Source organism: Cryptotermes secundus, unplaced genomic scaffold, assembly GCF_002891405.2.
Source record: "Cryptotermes secundus unplaced genomic scaffold, Csec_1.0 scaffold518, whole genome shotgun sequence".
NCBI lineage: Eukaryota > Metazoa > Arthropoda > Insecta > Blattodea > Kalotermitidae > Cryptotermes > Cryptotermes secundus.
Genome location: NW_019731580.1, coordinates 49,507 through 69,534, shown reverse-complemented (window position 1 = coordinate 69,534; position 20,028 = coordinate 49,507). Strand labels below are relative to the sequence as shown.

At 42.8% G+C, this 20,028-nt stretch overlaps 2 protein-coding genes across 6 annotated transcripts in view; one reads left to right on the top strand and one right to left on the bottom strand.

Moving 5' to 3' along the window:
- The window catches only part of LOC111867194 (inactive pancreatic lipase-related protein 1), a 29,499-nt gene extending 26,232 nt beyond the window's left edge, over nucleotides 1-3,267 (bottom strand). The window contains exon 1 of one of the 3 annotated variants that reach the window (XM_023856808.2): nucleotides 3,191-3,267. In XM_023856808.2, the coding sequence (XP_023712576.1) occupies nucleotides 3,191-3,242 (52 nt within the window). In that variant the 5' untranslated portion in view covers nucleotides 3,243-3,267. Of the gene's footprint in view, nucleotides 1-2,928 lie in introns of all 3 variants that reach the window. The other 2 variants (XM_023856806.2, XM_023856807.2) reach the window with 2 other exon arrangements.
- LOC111867186 (nucleolar protein 58) overlaps nucleotides 1-20,028 on the top strand; it is a gene marked incomplete at its 3' end in the record, with an annotated part of 50,016 nt that overhangs the window by 4,196 nt on the left and 25,792 nt on the right. Inside the window, 2 exon segments of one of the 3 annotated variants that reach the window (XM_033752582.1) lie at nucleotides 8,345-8,366; nucleotides 13,952-14,014. 3 annotated transcript variants of the gene reach the window in all.

Below are 20,028 nucleotides of genomic sequence, written 5' to 3'. Positions count from 1 at the left end.
TATATCCGTAAGTGTGAGCGGAATATTTTGTTACGCTGGACATTTTTCTAGTACATGTTGGTACTTGATGATTATACTTTGCACTCAGAATTTTATGATTTACATATGAATAATAGCACAGTCGGTATAGCGACTGGCTATGGGCTGGACGACCGAGAGGTCGGAGTTCTAGTCCCGGTAGTGTCAAAAATTATCTCTCACCCACGTCGTCCAGACTGACTTTGGGGTCCGCCCAATGTGTACCGGGGGCTCTTTCAACGCGGGTAAAGCGACCGGCGCGTGAAACTGAACACTCACCTCCACTCACCTTGCCGAGGGCAAGAAAATATGAATCAATAGATCCACCCCCCATACGCCTTCATGGTGTAGTGCTTAATTAGTTAAGCACAGGGACAACTTTACTTTTTATATTAAACATATAAAACCAAAATAGCTTTACAGAGTTTGGGTCAAGTTCGAAGTTAATCTTTTTTTTTAACTTCATAAAATGGACGCTTATTTTGGATGTTGCGCCTGTCTATAGCATGTTATTTCTTTTAATTCTCTTATTGGTACAATTACTGTGTCTCTGGATATTATCCATTGTCCTGCTTTTATTTAAAACACACAAAATAACCAAAAAGCCACTAATTGATTTTCTTCGTTGAAGAATGCTGTCTTCTGGGATGTGGCATCCTGCATTGTGGTAGGTGTTTATGAATCTTTCGGAGGAGCATTTACCTCCATTTCAGGCTGTATCGAATGGGCCCAGCTGAGTAGATTCCACTTGATGACGAAGACAGAATCCTGTCTCCGAAACGCTGTGTGTTTTAAATAAAAACAGGACAATTAATAATAACGAGAACCACAGTAACTGTATCAATATATCATTGTAAAACTTTTAGATCATATTCCCTTGTTGAATTGGATTCTATATTTGAAATCTAACAACAAGAGCTTTCGGATAGCTTTGGGTTTGGTTCGTACTGATTTAACATAACCCCGACTTTGTAATAGTGGCAAAGAAAGGTAAAGCTATCCCTGTAGCAGGCCGTGAAGGCGTTGAGGGTCCCACATTATCTAGACAATCGGCTCACAGATGGCGGTAAGGTTGTCAGCCTTACACGCCGGGCTCCCTTTACCCCTCAGGAAGATTCCTGGTACTCATTTCTGTTAGAGGCTGAGTCGACCCCAGGGCCATAGTGTGGCTGGAAGGATTAGGTCAACTGAAAAAATCCACCTCTTCGGCACTCGAACCCGCGACCTTCCAGCTTGTAGCATAGTGCCCCAACCAACTACATTACCGCGTGCCCCCTGTAATAAGGGCCCACCTAAGGAAAAAGAATGTGAAACTAAGAAATTTAAAAATGGAATTTATGGAATATGCATTTCCATATCTGTTTCGTACAGAAATCGTCTGAAATATAAAACTGTAATTAAGCATTATCAAGCTTTAGTTTGTAGTTTAGTTGTAAAGTTAAGGTGTGCTTTGGAATGTCATATAAGACGACCAAAAAGCCTGTAATTGATTATTTTATATTGAATGCTGTTTCCTGAGCTGTAGTGTTTTGCTGTGTGGTTGATTTATATGAACGTTTCGGAGGAACGTCCTGCCTCCATTTCGGTCTCTTCCACCATGAGGATGGAAATAACGAGTTCCATCGAAACGTCAGGAAACATCTACAAGTTTACACGGCGTCACATCCTAGATTATAGCAATCACCACAGACACTGTTTTGAGACCCTCAAATCTCACATTCTGAGCACTAACAATGCTATTGTTCTACGCTGTGACCGTGCTGCTGGGAACACAAAATAAAAATCTGAAATTATTTACTCTCATTTTATGAACTATTCCAACAAAGTAATGAAAAGTGAAACAAACTTCTGTTGTCGCCTCTAAGTCAGCATCAATATTAATTAGTATTTCCTTTAGGTATTAGAGGTGGTTAGGGGCACGCGGTAGCGTAGTTGGTTGAGGCACTATGCTACAAGCCGGAAGGTCGCCAGTTCGATTCCGGATGAGGTCAATGGATTTTCCAATTGACCTAAACCTTCCAGCCTCATTATGGCCTTGGGGTCGACTCAGCCTCTAACAGAAATAAATACCAGGAATCTTCCTGGGGGGTAAAGGGAGACCGGCGAGTAAGACTGAAAACCTCACTGCCATCTGTGAGCCAAATGTCTAGAGAAAATGTGGGAGCCTCGACGTCTCACAACTCTGTGGGCCGTCACGGCCTGTTACAGGGATACTTCACCTTTTTCATTAGAGGTGGTTGAGAAACACTGCATTTACATAGTAAACTCGACAACACATTTCAAAATCGACAGAGAAGGGGGGGGGGGTTATTTCGTGTCGGAGCCTTGATAACCGACAGTATGGAACACAAATATGTTTAAGTTATTTTAGAAGATATCTTTTAGGAAAATACAAATTATCACATGACATACCTTATGTGAATATTTCCGTCTTCTTGGATGTGGCTCCGTGTAGATATTTTGTTAACCGACGTTTCGGAGGAACTTATAACCTCCATCTTCAAGGTATAAGAAATCCGCGAGTGAGGAGCCGATACGTTCCTCCGAAACGTCGGTTAACACAATATCTACACGGCGCCACATCCCAGAAGATGGCAGTCTTCATAGTCGCCGCTGTGAAAACCTCAGATCTTACAACTTCTTGCGTGTATTTAATAAAATGCTTTTTGTTTTTGAATCTGATATTCACTTCTCTTGACACAGAATGTTACGCCTGTTGTGAAACGCGACTGTTCATTAACATATTTAGAGGATTCATGCACTAATGTATATAATATTTAATTAAATATAACATTGTTTTCGTGACCTTTTTGTTTTATGATACACCTAAATTTTGCAACAACATATATCTGTAATAAATAAATATCAGATTTTTTGTGAAATAACAAATACGGAATTTTTAAAACATACTAAGAGTATTGTTTATACCCTTCCTACACTCGTATTTGTATCGATTCTTTCTCTCTATCGAGAATCGCAAATAATGACTGAATGTAATCCAAACGAATTGTTCAATCATTATTCTGTGGTTTACGTTACTGCGGCACAAATAATATTCAGTGTTCGTCACTCCTAAGTTGCTGTCAATGGAAGTCCTTCTTTTGGTTCACGACAATCTGCAACTATTAATTTTATTGGAATGAAGAGTACTTAGTGTGTGAACTTAGCCGACCCAGGAGGATACTCGCGGTGATAGAGCACCAGAGCAGACTGTAGGCAAACATAATCACCACCACTAGCTCACCAAAACTGTGCCGACACTACACCAGCAGCAGGACGAGCAAAAAATTCTGCTTGATGTGAACATTCCAGAAATTGCTGCCTCGACAAACTTAGACTCAGAGACTTAAGCGCATTAGGAAAACGATGAATTTCGTTTCAGTTAAACACTGAGTAGAATAACATCTTCAGAAGTTACCTTACGTAATTAACTAGCAATAAATCTGATAATCAATTAGTAAAGGTAAAAAGGTAAAGTTGTCCCTGTGCTTAACTAATTAAGCACTATGCCATGAAGACGTATGGAGGAGTGGATGTATAGGTCCCACATTTTCTTGACTTCCGTACTAGCTGGAGGTGAGTGGTCAGCTCCACGCCCTGGCCGCTTTACCCCGATCAAAGAGCCCCAGGTACCCATTGGATAGGAGGCTGGGTGGACCCCACAGCCGGTGCGGGTTTGAGTCCCGATGGGGGTAAGAATTTTCTCTTCTCCATGTCTTCCACACCAGCCCTGGGGCCCACATAACCTCCTATCGAATGGGTACAGGTGACTCTTTCCCCAGTGGTAAAACGGACGTGGCGTGGAGCTGACCATTCATTACCAATTAATGCTGAGGTCAAAAAGCGTGTCTGTATATGTCCATTCCCCCTTACGTCTACATGACGTAGTGCTTAATTAGTTAAGCACAGGAACAACTTTACCTTTAACTTACCCTATCCTCGTGCCACAATATTTGAACTTTGCCACTGAATCAACTATCCATCTTCATGCTGCAATATCTTGCATTCTGATGACGACGCATCAACACACGTTCACTTCTCATTAATTCCGTTACTGAATCTCAAGTAAGTTAATTTAATTTGTCCATGTAACGGAGCTCCAGGTGCAGCCCTTGATGGATGAACCGAAGTCACGCAGAGCGTTTTCTCCAGGTTTCTTTCGTTTCTCACTTGTACCACTCGCATTTCAGTCCTGCTGCATCATTAGTCAGCCCCAAGCCTTGGCTGTCACCGTTGCTGTACCTTATTGATTCTTACTTCACCTACATCAAGGCCACACATCACTACTTTTTAAAAAAGAGTAACTGTAAAGCTATCCCTTTAACAGACCGTTGAGTCCCATAAGGTTGTGAGACGTCGAGACTTCCACGTTTTCTAGATAGTCTGCTCAGAGATGGCGGTGAGGTCGTCAGCCTTACGCCCCGGCAGCCCTTAATCCCCAGGAAGATTCCTGATACTCATTTCTGTTAGAGGCTGAGTCGACCTCAGGGCCATGGCGCGGCTGGAAGGATTAGGTCAATTGAAAAATCCAACGAAATGAGCACCAGGAATTTTCCTGGTGGGGTAAAAGACGACCAGAGCGTAAGATTGACAAACTTGCCGCAATCTCTGAGCCGGTTGTCTAAAAAAATGTGCGAGCCTCGACGTCTCACAACCCTAGGGCCTTCACGGCCTGTTACAGGGATAGCTTTTTAAACGTTACTCACAGTATTTTCGATAATCCGGACTGGGAAATTCTGTTTTATTGACCACAAAATTCATCAAAGACTGCGCGATAATAACAATGTTCTTTTCTAAATTTACTCATTTTCAGAAATTCATACGTAAAGAGTTTAATTATTACTAGCCACAGGGTACCCGCAGAGTATGTTTACAAGGAACAAAACAACAACTCTGAAAATGTAAGAGAATGAAAATGTCTAGTAGCGTATAGAGCCGTTGGTATGCAAAGACCACGAGATGGACAGATATACTATGGCCGTTCCTGGACAACGGCTCGGCAAACACGTTCCCATAACAATGGAAGAGCTGTTTTCTATGTGGTCCTTGCCGAGATGTTATAAGCAAAAGACAAAATTAGAGCTTAGTCAGTTGTCAGCTGAAGTTCACTTCTGTGCGGGAATCTGTGAAGAGAGGTCTTGAGTCCATGAAGCTGAAGAATGTGACTGTTAGAACCCGTTGCGAGGGAACAGCTGGTAAAGACACAGCAGGCTGTGGAAAGCTTAGCGGGTGCTGTGGTGATTTGTGAATTGTGGATATTAGCGGTGGCGCTCTAATTGCTTTTAGTTCCGAGTCGTGTGTATTAGTTGTCAATAAATCCATTCACCAATCCAAACCTCGTCTATAGTCATTTTTACACGTGACAGTAGTTAGTTGTTGGAGAGGGTGGGTTTCCCCATGCACCGAGACCAGTATTGGTCCATTGTGCTTCCCTCTATGATATTCTACTAGTCTCTATACCCTACCGATATTGGTGCGTACCATCAGTCCCGACCGAGCCAGCGAGTTCGGTCTCTACTGGCTTGGCGGTATCTATAACGCTTCCCCCTTCTATCAGAGGCGTTAGAGACTACTGTTAGGCGGGAAATGTCCTTGAATTTAGCTCAGTGACCTCCTTTGAAGATATGAGGTTCTTTTACGTGCCGTAAAGCTACGACACGGGACCCACGGATTAAAGTCCCTCCCCGAGGACTTGTTCCCTGAAATTTTCCGCCCTTAAAAGTTCCACGACCTTCGCCGGGTTTGAACCCGCGTACCACGAGTCATGAGGTGGGAACGTTACCTCTAGACTACGGAGGCCGCTTACACGTGACAGTATATTTCTACTCATCTCTCTCACAACAGACTGCGTTCTAAGGATGCTTAAGTGGCAATTGGAGTCAGTTAATGTTCCCAAATTTGATTTATGAGGCTTGGAGGACTTGAGATCTGGTTTCGGTAGTTACGTTTGTAAGTCTGCAGCATTTCCGCTTGGCCTGAAATTCGGTGGCATTTCCACTACTACAGAGGCGTACCGATTCTTTACTTCAACGATTGCACGCCCTCGTGACGTCAGAGATACCGAGACTGTGTGAGGTTGCAGGTGGCTGCGTGTCGCCCATGATGGATGACGTTGCCGGGTCCAGCCCAGCGTCTAACTAATCTCCTCACTCGATCATTACTCTCCCCACGTACACCACGAGGCAAGGCAGTGTCACGCGGGTCCCTTGGTGTTCGAGTGTAGTTCATTCACGACGACCGTCAAATGGATGTAAACACGAATGGGGAGGCGGGTAGCACAAGTGGAAAGCCTAGTTCACAATGAGCCGGTGTCCGTGTCGGTAATGAACAAATTCTTCTTTTTCTTCTTCTCTGACTTCACGACATAACACCAAAAATAAATCTATTCTACGAATTAATGATACAGCACATGACTAATTAAAAGGGAGAGTCAGCAAATAGGTCACAAATGGATATAAAAGGCAAAACATGTTACATTCGAACCTGGGAAATACAATTATTTATTCACATGTCCTCTACAAACATCGATACACTTATCCCATCGCTTTATCAGCGCGTCGAAACCCGCAGCGTAGAAGTATTTTGACTGTTGTCTCAGTCACTTCTGTACCTCTGCTACTTTCGAACGTACTTCAGAGAATTTCTGGACGCAGCTGTGAATCTCTCTACGCGGCAAGCACTTCTCATAGGAAATATTTCTTTATGAATATCCTGTACGTTGAGTCCTTTTGCCCACAGAATATGCACAACAGAACTTTGCTCTTCCTCAAGCACGGTCACCATTCAGACTACTGAAACCAGCCTTTGAACATGCGCATGCGCGTCTGCTACCTAGACTGTCATGAAGCTGGACTGTGCTGCTACCTAGTGCTAAATATAGAAAACCTACTGCATCCATTACAGCTGTTTTGTCTCCATTTGTGACCTATTTACTGACTCTTCCTCCTACGTTCTGATTATAATACGTATGATATATAATGGCGTGTATTTAGAAATGGTTCGTCTCCCTTGATGGATTAAGCCCTGTGACCCATTCCAATTCAGAATTAATCTGCAACTATGACTCTTATAAACAGCCGGTAGGGCTCCTTGGACGGGGGATCAGCCAGTCGCAAGACATTTGCCTACAGAGGAAAACACAGACACGTAAAACACGCGGACAGACACCCAGGCCTAGAGCGACGTTCGAAAAATATGATCCCAGTGTTTGAGCACGGGAAGAAATTTCGTGCCTTCGAGTGTTTAGCCATAGTAATAGGCGTATGTAGAAATTAATATACTTCAATTTCAACATTATTAACGTCAGCAACATTCAGTCAATTGTTAGCAAAAAAAATACTGTCTAATTAAGCCGGTATTAATAAGAGCGAACAGTAAATGCGGGTTACGTAATGGCGACTCGTGTCCACCTGTTTATGCTTCAGCTTCCAAACCAGTTAACAGATTCCTATGAAATTTGGTATCGAAGTCGAGTAGAGATTTTTTACTGACCTTTATCTTGCTCTGAACAGCGTCACCTCTTGGTCAGATTAGGCTCAAGTCTAAATATATCACATGACACACAACAGTTATTCAAAGGTCACATGATATAGACTATACGACTCATTGAAATATATAGGCCCTAGTTTTTTTTTAGTTTCTTGTGGTGCGGTGAGACTGAGTCCACTTGGTACGTAGGCCACTATCTGGCCTACTGTACAGTCCACGAATGATAAATTAAGAGTTTGGATTAGTCGGTGGAATGATAATTGGTAGGGGAAACCGAAGTACTTGGAGAAAACCTGTCCCAGTGCCACTTTGTTCATCACAAATCCTATATGACTTGATCTGGGCTTCAACCCGGGCAGCCGCAGTTATGGCACGGCCTTATATATAGGCCCAAATATTTTATGAAAGATTTTTGCTGTGTATGTTTAACGAAGTATAAAAGAAAAGAAATATTTATGCCCCCTTTCAAGTTAATGTCCCTCTTGTATTTTTGCTTTGTCAGTACGACACTTTAAACTCTGTTCTGTGTCGTATCTGTAGTATTGATCAGTATTCAAATGTAGCTGTGTTTGCAAGGAATGAACATCAAGACATTTGTTGAAGTAATGCGAAGTGGAAAATATGTTTACTCTACAATAGAATGACTTTTAGATCCATATTTCTACGTAAGTGGATATTAGGCCTTAGGAAATCTGGCTCTGCCACTTTCACTATTATCATTATCAAACTGTCAAAACTTGGTCTGTTTGTTTGCTAGCTCCTGCTTCAATTGCCCGAGAGTCTTGCTGCACACGTCCTTGGTTGATCTGTGTATTGTTAATATGAGAAGGCCTGTCCATCTGTAACTTAATGGTAAAAAGGTAAAGTTGACCCTGTGCTTTATTAAGCACTACGCCATGAAGGCGTATGGAGGAGTGGATGTATAGACACATGTTTCTTGACTTCGGCACTAATTGGAGGTGAATGGTAGCTTCACGACCCGGCCGCTTTCTCCATGTCGTCCAGACCGGCTCTGGGGCCCACCGGGAGCTGTTCCCCCGGTGGTAAAATGACCTGTCTGCACCTCGTGGCGTGAAAATTTGTTTTTTATATATCCAAAATATCGGTCATTGTGATTATTTCATCCGTTACGACGTGGTTCCCTTTGTACTATTTCCTTGAGAGCACGTGGAACACCAAGAAGATATGAAGATAATATTAAGATGGATCTTAGATAGACTTTAAAATTCGGAGGTGGCTGGAAAAGGCTTAGCAGCATGGCCGTTGACAGGCTTTTCTTATTAGTTAATTTCTTAATCTTCGGGCACTACTTCCAATGTTTTTTTTTATTGCTAGTGGGTGGGACTAGGTCCCTTGTACTGCGGCCACCTCTGGCCTATTGTACCAGCCCCAGATGATAGGTGAAGTTGATTGTGGAGCAATAGGTGGAATAAAGATTGGCAGGGGAAACCGAAGTACTCGGAGAAAACCTGCCCCAGCGCCACTTTGTCCACCACAAATCCCACGTGACCAGTCCCAGGATCGAACCCGGGCCGCTGCGATGGGAAGCCAGCAACTAACCGCTTGAGCTATGGCGCTGCCATTCCAGTGTTGTTACTTCTATATATCTATAGCCCTTTATTGGGCCTTGGCCGTTTTCTTTTTCTGTTTCTTAATCTATGCACAGTCTGTAGGGCTCCTGGGACGGGGATCGGCTCGTCGCAAGGCCGCTATCTGTACACAGGACAGCACACACACACACACACAATAAACTCACACAGACATCCATTCTTCGAGTGGGATTCGAACACACAATCCCAGAGTTCAAGCGAGCCAAGACATTTCATTCCTTCGACTGCGCGGCCACTGTGATCAGCTATGTTGTTACTTTATTAGTGTAATATAAGAAAGGCAGTGTAAAACGTATTTAAGTCAGTTATGTAAATCTCATTTTCCTGTACCTATCTTTCGTTACCGACCTAATCACTATGAGCTATAAAGAGCTCCGCATGGGTTCCTAAACGTGATGGGTTGAATTCAGTTGACACGCCCATCCCTTCAGATTCCAGTGACGTGGAATTCTTTCTCTCCCCTTTTGAACCTCTCTGTCGCTCTAACGACCCTCATTTATCATCGTATCGGCAAGCGGCATCATTTCCTCGAATAGCAAAATTGCAATCAAATCAAGGTTCGGTCGTATTGATTGTGACATGCATCACTGTGCGGGACATTTCCCCCTTTTGGGAACTGGTTGTTTCTTCCTTACGTAACAGCAGGAAATATCTCCCGAGTATAGTAGCCTCTTCTGTCGTTTTATCGCTCTCATAGAAGAAAGACATTATCTGAAACTAACATTGTACTCTACACGTACTCACAATAAAAACACTGCACAGTCCGAATATTTTATGTGGAACTGCAGTTTGAGTTGCGCAGGAAATCTAATCACCAGCGATCAATATTGTCCAGTTTACTGACAGGTAGGAGTACTTGCTGGACGGAAAGGGTTCGATTCTCGGCGGAGGAAATATATTATTTTATTCGCAGCGTTCAGACCATCACTGAGGACCCGCCCAACCTCTTATCGAATTGATATCGGAGGCCTTGTCCCTGGGAGTAAAGCGGTCGGAGAGTGAAGCTGACCACTCACCTCCATTTAGTGCCGAGTTCATGAATAGTGGATCTATACTTTCATTCCCTCGTATGTCTTCGTGGCGTAGTGCTTAATTAATTAAGCGCAGGAACAACAGCAGAACTGAATATCTATTTATCTTGAAGACTGTTTCCACAAAAACTGTCCGACGTGAGCTTCACAAATCCAACATTCACGGTGGGGCTGTAACTGTTAAACCTCTGAATACTGAAAGCAATGCTCAGATGCGCAAACGTTTGTGTCACGACCATAAAACCTGGACATCAGACAACTGGAAACGCGCTTGGTGTGATCCTTCGAGCTGTTCCCTACATCAGCAAGAGATTACGTTAGAACACCAAATGAAGCTTGGTTCAAGCAGTGAAATATGGGGGAGGTTCTGTGAAGGTTTCTGGCAGCAGTATCATGGTACAGTGTTCAGTTGGTCCCATTATTGCACTTCATGGCCGAATTACTGCAAGGAAGTACATGGACAGGTAGGGTAATCAGGTGCGTCCTATGATCCAAACGTTATTTACAAACAATGCAGTTTTCCAACAACAATGTCCCCCATTCACACAGCTGCAACTGCTCAGTCATGGTTTTAAGAGCATGAAGGTGAACTTCAGCATCTTCCCTGGCCAGCACAATCATCAGATTTGAACAGCACTGAACGTCTAGTGTGAGGAACAGATTTCCACCTCCGACATCTCTAAAACAACTTGAAGGCGTTCTTCAAGAAGAATTGTATAAAATTCCGCTAGAGACTGTTCAAAACTTGTATGAGTCCATTCCAAGAAGGGCTGCGGCTGTAACTGAAGGCAGAAGATGGTCCAGGATCATATTAATAAAGAAATGTGTACCGTATCTGTAGTGCTTCTGTTGCTTTGTCCAACCCATGTAGTATATCTACGTTTTCATTAATCCTCCTCCTGAAACCCTCCCATGAGCGTGTACGAGTACTTCCCCAAACTCAAGCGCACCCCAAAAGACACTAGAAAGTAACTGAAATTTGGCCGCGCCATAGCTCAAGCGGTTAGTCGCTGGCTTCCCACCGCGGCGGCCCGGGTTCGATCCCGGGTCTGGTCAAGTGGGATTTGTGGTGGACAAATTGGCGCTGAGGCACGTTTTCTCCGAGTACTTCGGTTTCCCCTGCCAATCTTCATTCCACCAAATTCTCTATCATCATAATCACCCGGGGCAGGCTACAATAGGCCAATCAGTGGCCGCCGTGCTGAGCGGACCCAGTTGGACTCCACCCCCCACTAAGAGAACTGAAATTTACACAAACAAAGATTCTTAGTTTCTTTCAAATGCATAGCGAGAAAGGATCGAAGTGCGTGATTAAACACACGTAATGCTGATTTTATTGCAGATATTATAACCACTCGTAATTTTGGATGATTGGATTTAGACCTTTATGGTATTTCTATAAATTAAATGTTATAAATTCTGTATAATTTATTTCGTACGTTTCTTTTTTTTTTATTCCCCAGAAACATCTTTCAGGAGGGCTGTAGTCGGGAGATTTATTTGACGCTGTTCGTGATGCTGACAAATATTTATTGTTCAGTAAAACGGTTAAATTAATACTGTTACTTGGATTGTAGTCAGGCTGAGTCCTTTGGTACTGCGGCCTTAATATGCCCTATTGTACCTGCCACTGATAACTGATGAATGTATATTTTTAGTGGAATAATAACGGGCAGGAAAGAAGCATAAATGCTTGTAGAATATTCAGTCTCAGTGCCACTTCATCTGCCAGATATCTCATTTCAGCAACCTTCGGACTGAAAATGGCTGACTTCTCGAATGTGACGCTGTGAGTTCTGTATATAAAATCATAACGTTTCGGAGGAACCTGCTGCCCCAAATTATTACATCGAAGATGAAAGCAGAAGCCTCCCACGGAACTTTGGTTCCTGTCTACCAAACACAGCGTTACTTGGCAGAAGACTGTAATTTTCATATTTACTACTGCTGAGAGCTTTAATGTAGCATATCCGAGAACTGAACCCGAGTCTCTGCTGTGAAAATCCTGTGTCCAAACGCGTGAGCTGTTTCCAAAACAGCATTGCTATTGTTATCATACCATGCCTTTCTTTCTAATGAAATTGTCAGCAACTTTAAACGCCACACATATTTGCAAACTCAGCGATTTGTAGTTCGCCTCCTGGCAGATCCTTTGCTAGAAGGAAGTTGACATCATTCCGCTAAGTTACTCAACATAGCTGGCTCCCTCCTTTTGTTACAAGCTACTTTCCAGGCAGTCGACTCCAGCAATTATCGGAGTGATTCTCACACCACACTCTCAAACATCTGCATCGAAACAAAAGACTGGCAAGAGAAATGTTTAGACTTTCACAGTAACAGAACGTCTCAGATACATTACTCTGCACAACAACAGTAAAACAAAGTACGGCAGAGCTTTTTGTATGCTTAATTGAACACCACGCCATGCAGACGTGTGGCAGAGTGGAGGCATAGCTCCAAGTATGTTTAATCTCGATACTAGATTGGCTTGAGTGGCAGGTCTTCTTTACTCCCCGGTGAAAGCACCCCGAATATCCATAAGAAAAGAGGCTGGGTGGGCCCTAGGGCTGTGGAAGAGCGAACCGACCCTAGCTATTTCCTTATAATTATTACTATTATTGTAACAATAATTGTGAATTATTGACATCCCAGTTAGACCAATATACGCAGAGCAGCTTGAGGATCGCATGAAGCTACGTTTTGGTTCAATTCCATTCCTGAAAAAAAGAAATGGGCTGATGAGATTATACTGTCTATATTGTGAATTCCCCTTTTAAACTTTTGAAACATTTGACCGATTTTTATTAAATTTTGTATGATCGTTAGACTACGCCATTGAAGACTGCCCCCCTCCTCGTGAAATTTAGTATAAGCAGCAATAACAACATGGCGGATGAACGAATTTGCGACACTAGCGCCATTTATCACAGGGTTATGAAATTGTTTGTGATAATAGATAATTGAAAAGTATGAAAATTTATATGGGAAGTTCTTACAGAATGTAAAACAGTGCGCCGCAGTGCGAATATTTTCCTTTGACTCCTGGGGATTGCTTCTGGATGTCCTCGCGAAAAGTAAAATATTCATAATTTCGTAATTTTTCTAAGATGAACTCAAAACACGAGATGATTTCCCCCGTATGAACCGAATCTATGTCCAGCTACGAGGAGTTCAAAATTTTTAGAATTTGTTCAGGTTTGATATTAGATTCGGGAGTTCCTAATGACAGCATTTTAAAAGAAAATGACTTTATTTTCTGAGAGTGTTCCGAAGCCGGGTTTCAGAAATATTTTAATGTGCGAATGTAAAGAGTAAAGCTATTCGTAATTATTTAAATTTGCATTTTTTTTCTCTTATATTCACAAGGTTCCCACTAAAAATTATACCTCTAAAATTTTCCCAATTTACCCTCATCCAAACAAAATTGGCGACCCCTGGTCCAGATGGTCCATCGTTTATTTATCCTACGATGTCATTCTAAGAGCTGGGATGTCGCGGTCGGTATACCGACTGGCTACGGGCTGGACGACCCACGTGGAGTTCGAGTCCCGGCGGGGGCAAGATTTTCTCTTCTCCACGTCGTTCAGACTGGCTCTGGGGCCCACCTAACCTCATATCAAATTGGTACCGGGGGTTGTTTCCAAATAGTGTCGAGGACAAGAAAATGTGGGTCTATACATCCACTCCCCCATACGTCTTAATGGCGTAGTACTTAATTAGTTAAGCACAGGAACAACTTTGCCTTTTTACCTTTACGGTCTCATTGTTTCATTTATTTAATTGTGTACACTTTCTTTGTTACAGGATAAATTGCTTTCCAAATTGGAAGAAAATGAGCCAGAACTTGCCACGTCACAAGAAGATGAGGTACGTTTTTGTTTCTCATTTCAAATTAATCATGTATACATTGATTTGTTGCATGTTTTAGCGTAGATCTAACGGTACACCAATTAGTTTTAACAAAAATTAAAAATAGCTACTCATAAAACGCAAGCTACTTTTCTCTGAAAGCCGGTACTTCGAAGACACTCACACAGAGCGTACATACACACAAGAAGAGACGTTAATATTACCACAAGAGAGATACGAGCAGAACACACTCCTCAGTGTGTGTCCCCAACTTGGGGGTCTTATTGTATTCTGCCTGGTCTATCACACAAGACAGGAGGAGGTGATAAATGAATACGGTGCAAAAATTAAATGATAAATAGGAGGGGGTAAAGTGGGGGAAGAAGATGGAGATAAATCTGCTCTGGTGCCATTCCTTCTACAAAGGATCAGACATGAAATCCTCCGGCTTGAACCCGACTTTCCGTGGCGTTAAGCCAAGGTCTAGTCTGCCTTACGGCCTATCTGAGCAGACAATTTTCCGTTAAAGACTTCTTTTCATTTCCACGTTACACAGTTTTAGTATATTCGGACCGCCTCCGTGGTCTAGTGGTCAGAGTTCCTGGCTACAGAACCACAGGTCCGGGGTTTGATTCCTTGAGCTACCAGATTTTCTGAGAAGTAGTGGGTGTAGAACGGGGTAAACTCAGCCTCGTGAGGATAATTGAGGAGCTACTTGAATGGAAAAGTAGCTGCTCCAGTCTAGAAAACCGAAATTAACGGCCGTGGGGATCCGTTGCGCTGACCACGCGACACCCTCTATCCGCTAAAGTTGGCACTAACTTCTCTTAAAAGAGGAGGTCGCTCGGTCGGTATTGTTCGCTTGCGGACTACAGGCCACGGAGCTTTTTTCGCGCTATATTCTTAGGACCAGAGACATTTTCCAACAAGGCCAGCATCTGTTTAATTTGAATTCCGTTTTAGACAGATATTAGGTCGAATAGCGTTTTATCGTGTTGTGTTGTTCGAAATGTTGATCACATTAACAACACACGTAACTAGAAGTGTATATCAACAGTGACGTGTTTGTAAGCGTTTTGTAGGTAAGTAATTCTGCTTTACACCTTGTGTGAACATCAATAAAACTGAAATATCTAGGGCCGTTTCTATGTAGTAGCATGACTAATCCCGTGGTCGGGCTGTCACAGATCTCGTTAATGGGGTAAAGGCTTGTGGACTGCTCAGGGATTAGCGTTTAGGCTGCCCATAACATAAGCTACAGCACAGTCGCAAAGCAGTTCTGAACTGCGCCTACAGTGATCACATTTCCTGCGGATGGAGCTCGTTGGTCCATGAATACGTACCAACTTAACTCGCACAGAGGCTTATATATTATTAAAGAGTATCTTGTGATGTGGAGTGACGTTTCTTTGGCATTACTGCTTGGCGACATACTGAAATAAAAACTAAATTGTCCGTGTGCTTAACTAATTAAGCACTATGCCATGAAGGCGTATAGGCGAGTGGATGTATAGATCCATGTTTTTTTGAACTCGGCATTAGTTGGAGGTGAGTAGTCACCTTCACGCACCGGCTGCTTTACCCCCGGGGAAAGATCCACCGATACCCAATTTGATAGGAGGCTGGCTGGACCCCATAGCCGGTCCGGACTACGTGGAGAAGAGAAACTTCTTGACTCTACCGGGACTCGAACTCCAATCCCTCGGTCGTCCAGTCCGTAGCCAGTCACTATCCAGGCTCATGACATGCTGAAATGTATTTCATTATTTATATAGGATGTACTTGGACCTCGCGCGTTTACATTCTAATCACACAAGTAACACATTCACTGCCGGTCACGGTAGCCGAGCGGTCTAAGGCATGCACTGTCTTCGCTCGCTCGGAAGCCGAGATCGTGGGTTCGAATCCCACTCAGGATATGGATGTTTGTGTGCGTTTTTCTGCGTTTGGCTACAGGTAGAGGCCTTGAGACGAGCTGATCACCCCCCCACAAGGAGTCCTACCGAATGTGTAAGATCTAGAAAAACCGAAGTGAACGGAGAAGTTCATGGAGGTAGGCCTAGGCCCACTGGGGCTGTAGTGCCAAGGAAAAAAAAACACATTCACTGCTGGCTTGGTGGAAAGAAGGGGAACGAAGAAACGGAGGGAAGAAAAGGTTCCAAGAGACTCTCTTAAGTAAGAATTTGTCATTAAAATGATGACAGTTGATGACAGAAGGACGGACAGACATGTTGGCAGATTCACCTACTGAACTGATGGATATAGTAAGGTAAAATGTAAAGCTATCCTTGTACAGGCCATCGAGGCCCATAGGGTTGTGAGACGTCGAGGCTCCCATATTTTCTAGACAACCGGCTCATAGATGGCGGTGAGGCTGTTAGTCTTNCCCCCCCCCCCAGTAAGATATTCTCATTTCTGTTAGAGGTTCTAACAGAAGTGAGTACCAGGAATCTTTCTGGGGGTAAAGGACGGTCGGCGCGTAAGGTGACAACCTCACCGCCATCTGTGTGATGATTGACTAAAAAATGTGGGAGCCTCGACGTCTCACGACCCTATGGGCCTCGATGACCTGTTACAAGGATAGGTTTTACCTGTAGACAACTCATATCGGCCCCCGTGACATTTCAAAGAGTTAATCTATCAAACAGATTATTTGGTTGATATCCCTCTGTTTTGTAAATTGTAATCTTCATGGTTTGCATCCTGTTGTATATTAGATAAAAGGGTAAATTGGTCCCTCGATCCAACGTAAATATCTTCAAATGAAGATAAACGTAGATACTGTCTTATCACTATTTTGTATTATGTAAAGGTGATGCTACATGTTTCGACATTTTTAGATCATCATCAGGCGTTGAAAGAAAAATAAAACAAAGTTCTTAAATTGTCTCACCATGGATCCACACTGTGATCTGTTGTCACCATTCACAGTGAATCCATTTTAGACGAATGTAGACTAGCGCTAAACGCACGCACCTTGTAATATGTGCTTATATACTAGGTTAAAATAAATATAATAAAATTAATTAAAATTCAAAGTTAAACCCTTAAAGTGTTAAAGTTATATACTTGATCAAAATTATGGTTTGTTCTAAATTTATATCTAACGTGGTCTTAAAATTAAGTTAGCCTAACTTTGCGGTAAATTAGCCTAAGTTTATTTAATAAAAACTATATCAAAATAATGTGCATTTTTATTCATTCGTGTATTGTTGCGTGAATATTGCGTCATGCTGCCAAGCGAATTGTCAGTGTGCAGTAAAAACAAATATTGATTTACAGTGACAGATTCTGAGAAGTGTTTTGTAAAACGATTTAAGTAACACATGTACTCTTCCTCCTTCTCTTATTTATTATTTGTTCTCCTTTGTAAATCTGCTTTTATTTCTCTGCCGATCCCAGTGGCCGCGCGGTCTGAGGCATGAACCGTCTTTGCTCGCTCAAACTTTGAGGTCACGGGTTCGAATTCCAACTCGAGGCATGGATGTCTGTGTGCATTTATTCTGTGTTTGTATTGTTCTGTGTGTAAGTATCGGCCTTGCGACAGGCTGATCCCCCGCCAAGGAGTCCTATAGACTGTGTATAAATAGGAAAATGGCTGTAGAGCCATAAATAGATTTTTTTTTTCTGTTCCGTTTCATTCTCTCTTTTTTTTTTCGATGAAAGCTCAGTAACTTTTCATGTCCTTCAAGCATAGTGACGTTCCTACCAGAAACCGAATAGTGAAACGCAATAGGACAATTAGTAGAATCTTTTACATTAGTATAACAAGTATTCCATCTGATACCGTAATCACAGGATTGGTTAACAGAAATTGTTTCATAATTTTTTGCTGTACAAGGAGGTCAACACGAAACTGTGTTTGCATGTCCTCAAATCGATTTGTTTTTGGCTCATCTCGGTTTGTGCCTTCTACCCTACATAAATGCACGCCTCGTAGCTGTGTGCTGCGGCCGCAAACAATAGTAGAGTGAATCTGGTTCACTGACTAGTCTATTATTTCCGCTTCCATGAGCAGAAAATGAAGTGGGCACCTTGGATGTAGGCAGTACGCTCGACATTGGCGAGACCACGCGAGACATTTCATTCATACCATCTACTACCTTATACGAGTACAGTCAGACTTTTCAGTCGTGGAAACTGAGCTGCGCGCGAAGGGATGCCCGTGCAGGGAAGTAGAACATTTTTGTGTCCTTCAGAAGAGCATGCTGATGATCTGAAAGTTGTTGCACCGTCTTGACACACTCACGACCCTTACCTGGTTAAATACTCCACCACTTTTACTCTTCCGGTCCCGAAACCAAGAATGACTGTGCTAGAGAGGGTCAGCAGCAATTTGCTAGACTGGACTGGACTGGACTGGACTGGACGCTTTTTGTCTTGACGGAACTTGAAATTTCCGTGAATGCTTTCACTGTCAGTTCTTGAAAATATAAAATATTAATACATCCAGAGAGCCGACTCTATATTTCCATCATTAATAAACATTCCCATAAGTTAAAATTGTCCCTGTGCTTAATTAATTAAGCACCACACCACGAATGCCGGGATAGCGTAGTCGGTATAGCGACTGGCTACGGGCTGGACGAACGAGGGGTCGGGTTCGAGTCCCAGTAGGGTCAAGAATTTTATCTTCTCCACGTCGTCCAGACCAGCTCTGGTGTGCACCCAACCTCCTGTTCAATGGATACCGAGGGCTTTTCCCCTGGGGGTAAAGCAGCAGGGATGTGAAACTGACCAGTCACCTCAAACTAGTGCCGAGGTCAAGAAAATGTGGATCTATACATCCACTCCCCCATACGCCTTCATAGCGTAATGCTTAATTAGTTAAGCACAGGGACAAATTTACATGTTTACTTTAGCATTACCACACAAGGAAGACGTGTGGGAGACTGGACGTATCTCTCCACCATTCTCTTACTTCGTCACTATATGGAGGTGAATTGTCAGCCTCACGCCCCATCCGCTCTAGCCCCGGTGCCATTTGAATTAGGAGGCTGCTTGGGCCCCAGAGCCGGTCTGAACACCGTGAAAAAGAGAAAAATCTTTTGCTTCCTGCCGGAAGTTGAACCCCGAACACGCAGTAAATTGGTTAGGGACTTTTTCGTTTTTACTAAAGTCGAGTCCTTCAATCAGGCATGCCAACGTTGGAAATAGCCTGTTGCTGTCCTTTATGTTTTTAATAGGGATACGGTTTCTCTGAAAGAGTGATTCCAATTATATAATTCTACTTAAAGTTTTATTTTTTCCTCCTTTTCCCTTCTTTATTTTTTATTCTCTTTATATTTTTATGCGTTTTGTTGTGTGCCTGTAATAGGCAAGCACCCCAATAATTGACCTGAATGATCATCGTCAGCAGATTAGAACACTCACTTTTTGTGGCGACCAGTCGTGTTGCTTACCCTGATTCTTTAAGCGTGTGGCTCTTTACTGTACGAGTAAAAATCGCTTGGATGTATATTTTGACAGCATCTTCGGATTTTCATTAGCGCGTTTATTAATTTGTTACAAGATCGAGTGCTGGAAACTCCAGACTGCTGAGTCGTGCAGGTCTTCGAGATGTTCAACGACTGGAAAAGTTACGCATTCAGGTAGAAAACAGTAAAAGAGTAGCCCTGCGTTGTTATTTTTAAGTCCTTTGACGTCAAAGACTATATCACGAGGTAAAAGGAGAACACGAATGACCTATTTCGGAAAATTATTATGAAGAAATCAGGTAAGGTAAAAATCCTGACATTCCGACACGGTAGGATTTGAGGTTCTTCCACCGGTGTTTATGAAGGGTTCTGTCTTCTGGGATTATAATACCGTGTAGTCCGGTTAAAAACAACAGACGTTTTGCTGAAACATATTCAGGGTTGAAGGAAAAGTGAGGCAAGAAATCAGCATGAATCAGGTAGCAAGCTCTGCCTCGAAGTCGCTGTCGATTGACTTTTTACCGAACTACACGGCGTTAAATCCCAGAAGACAGAACTCTTCATCGTCACCGTAGTGAAAACCTCGTATCCATCCACCTAGTTTTTGTTTGTTCT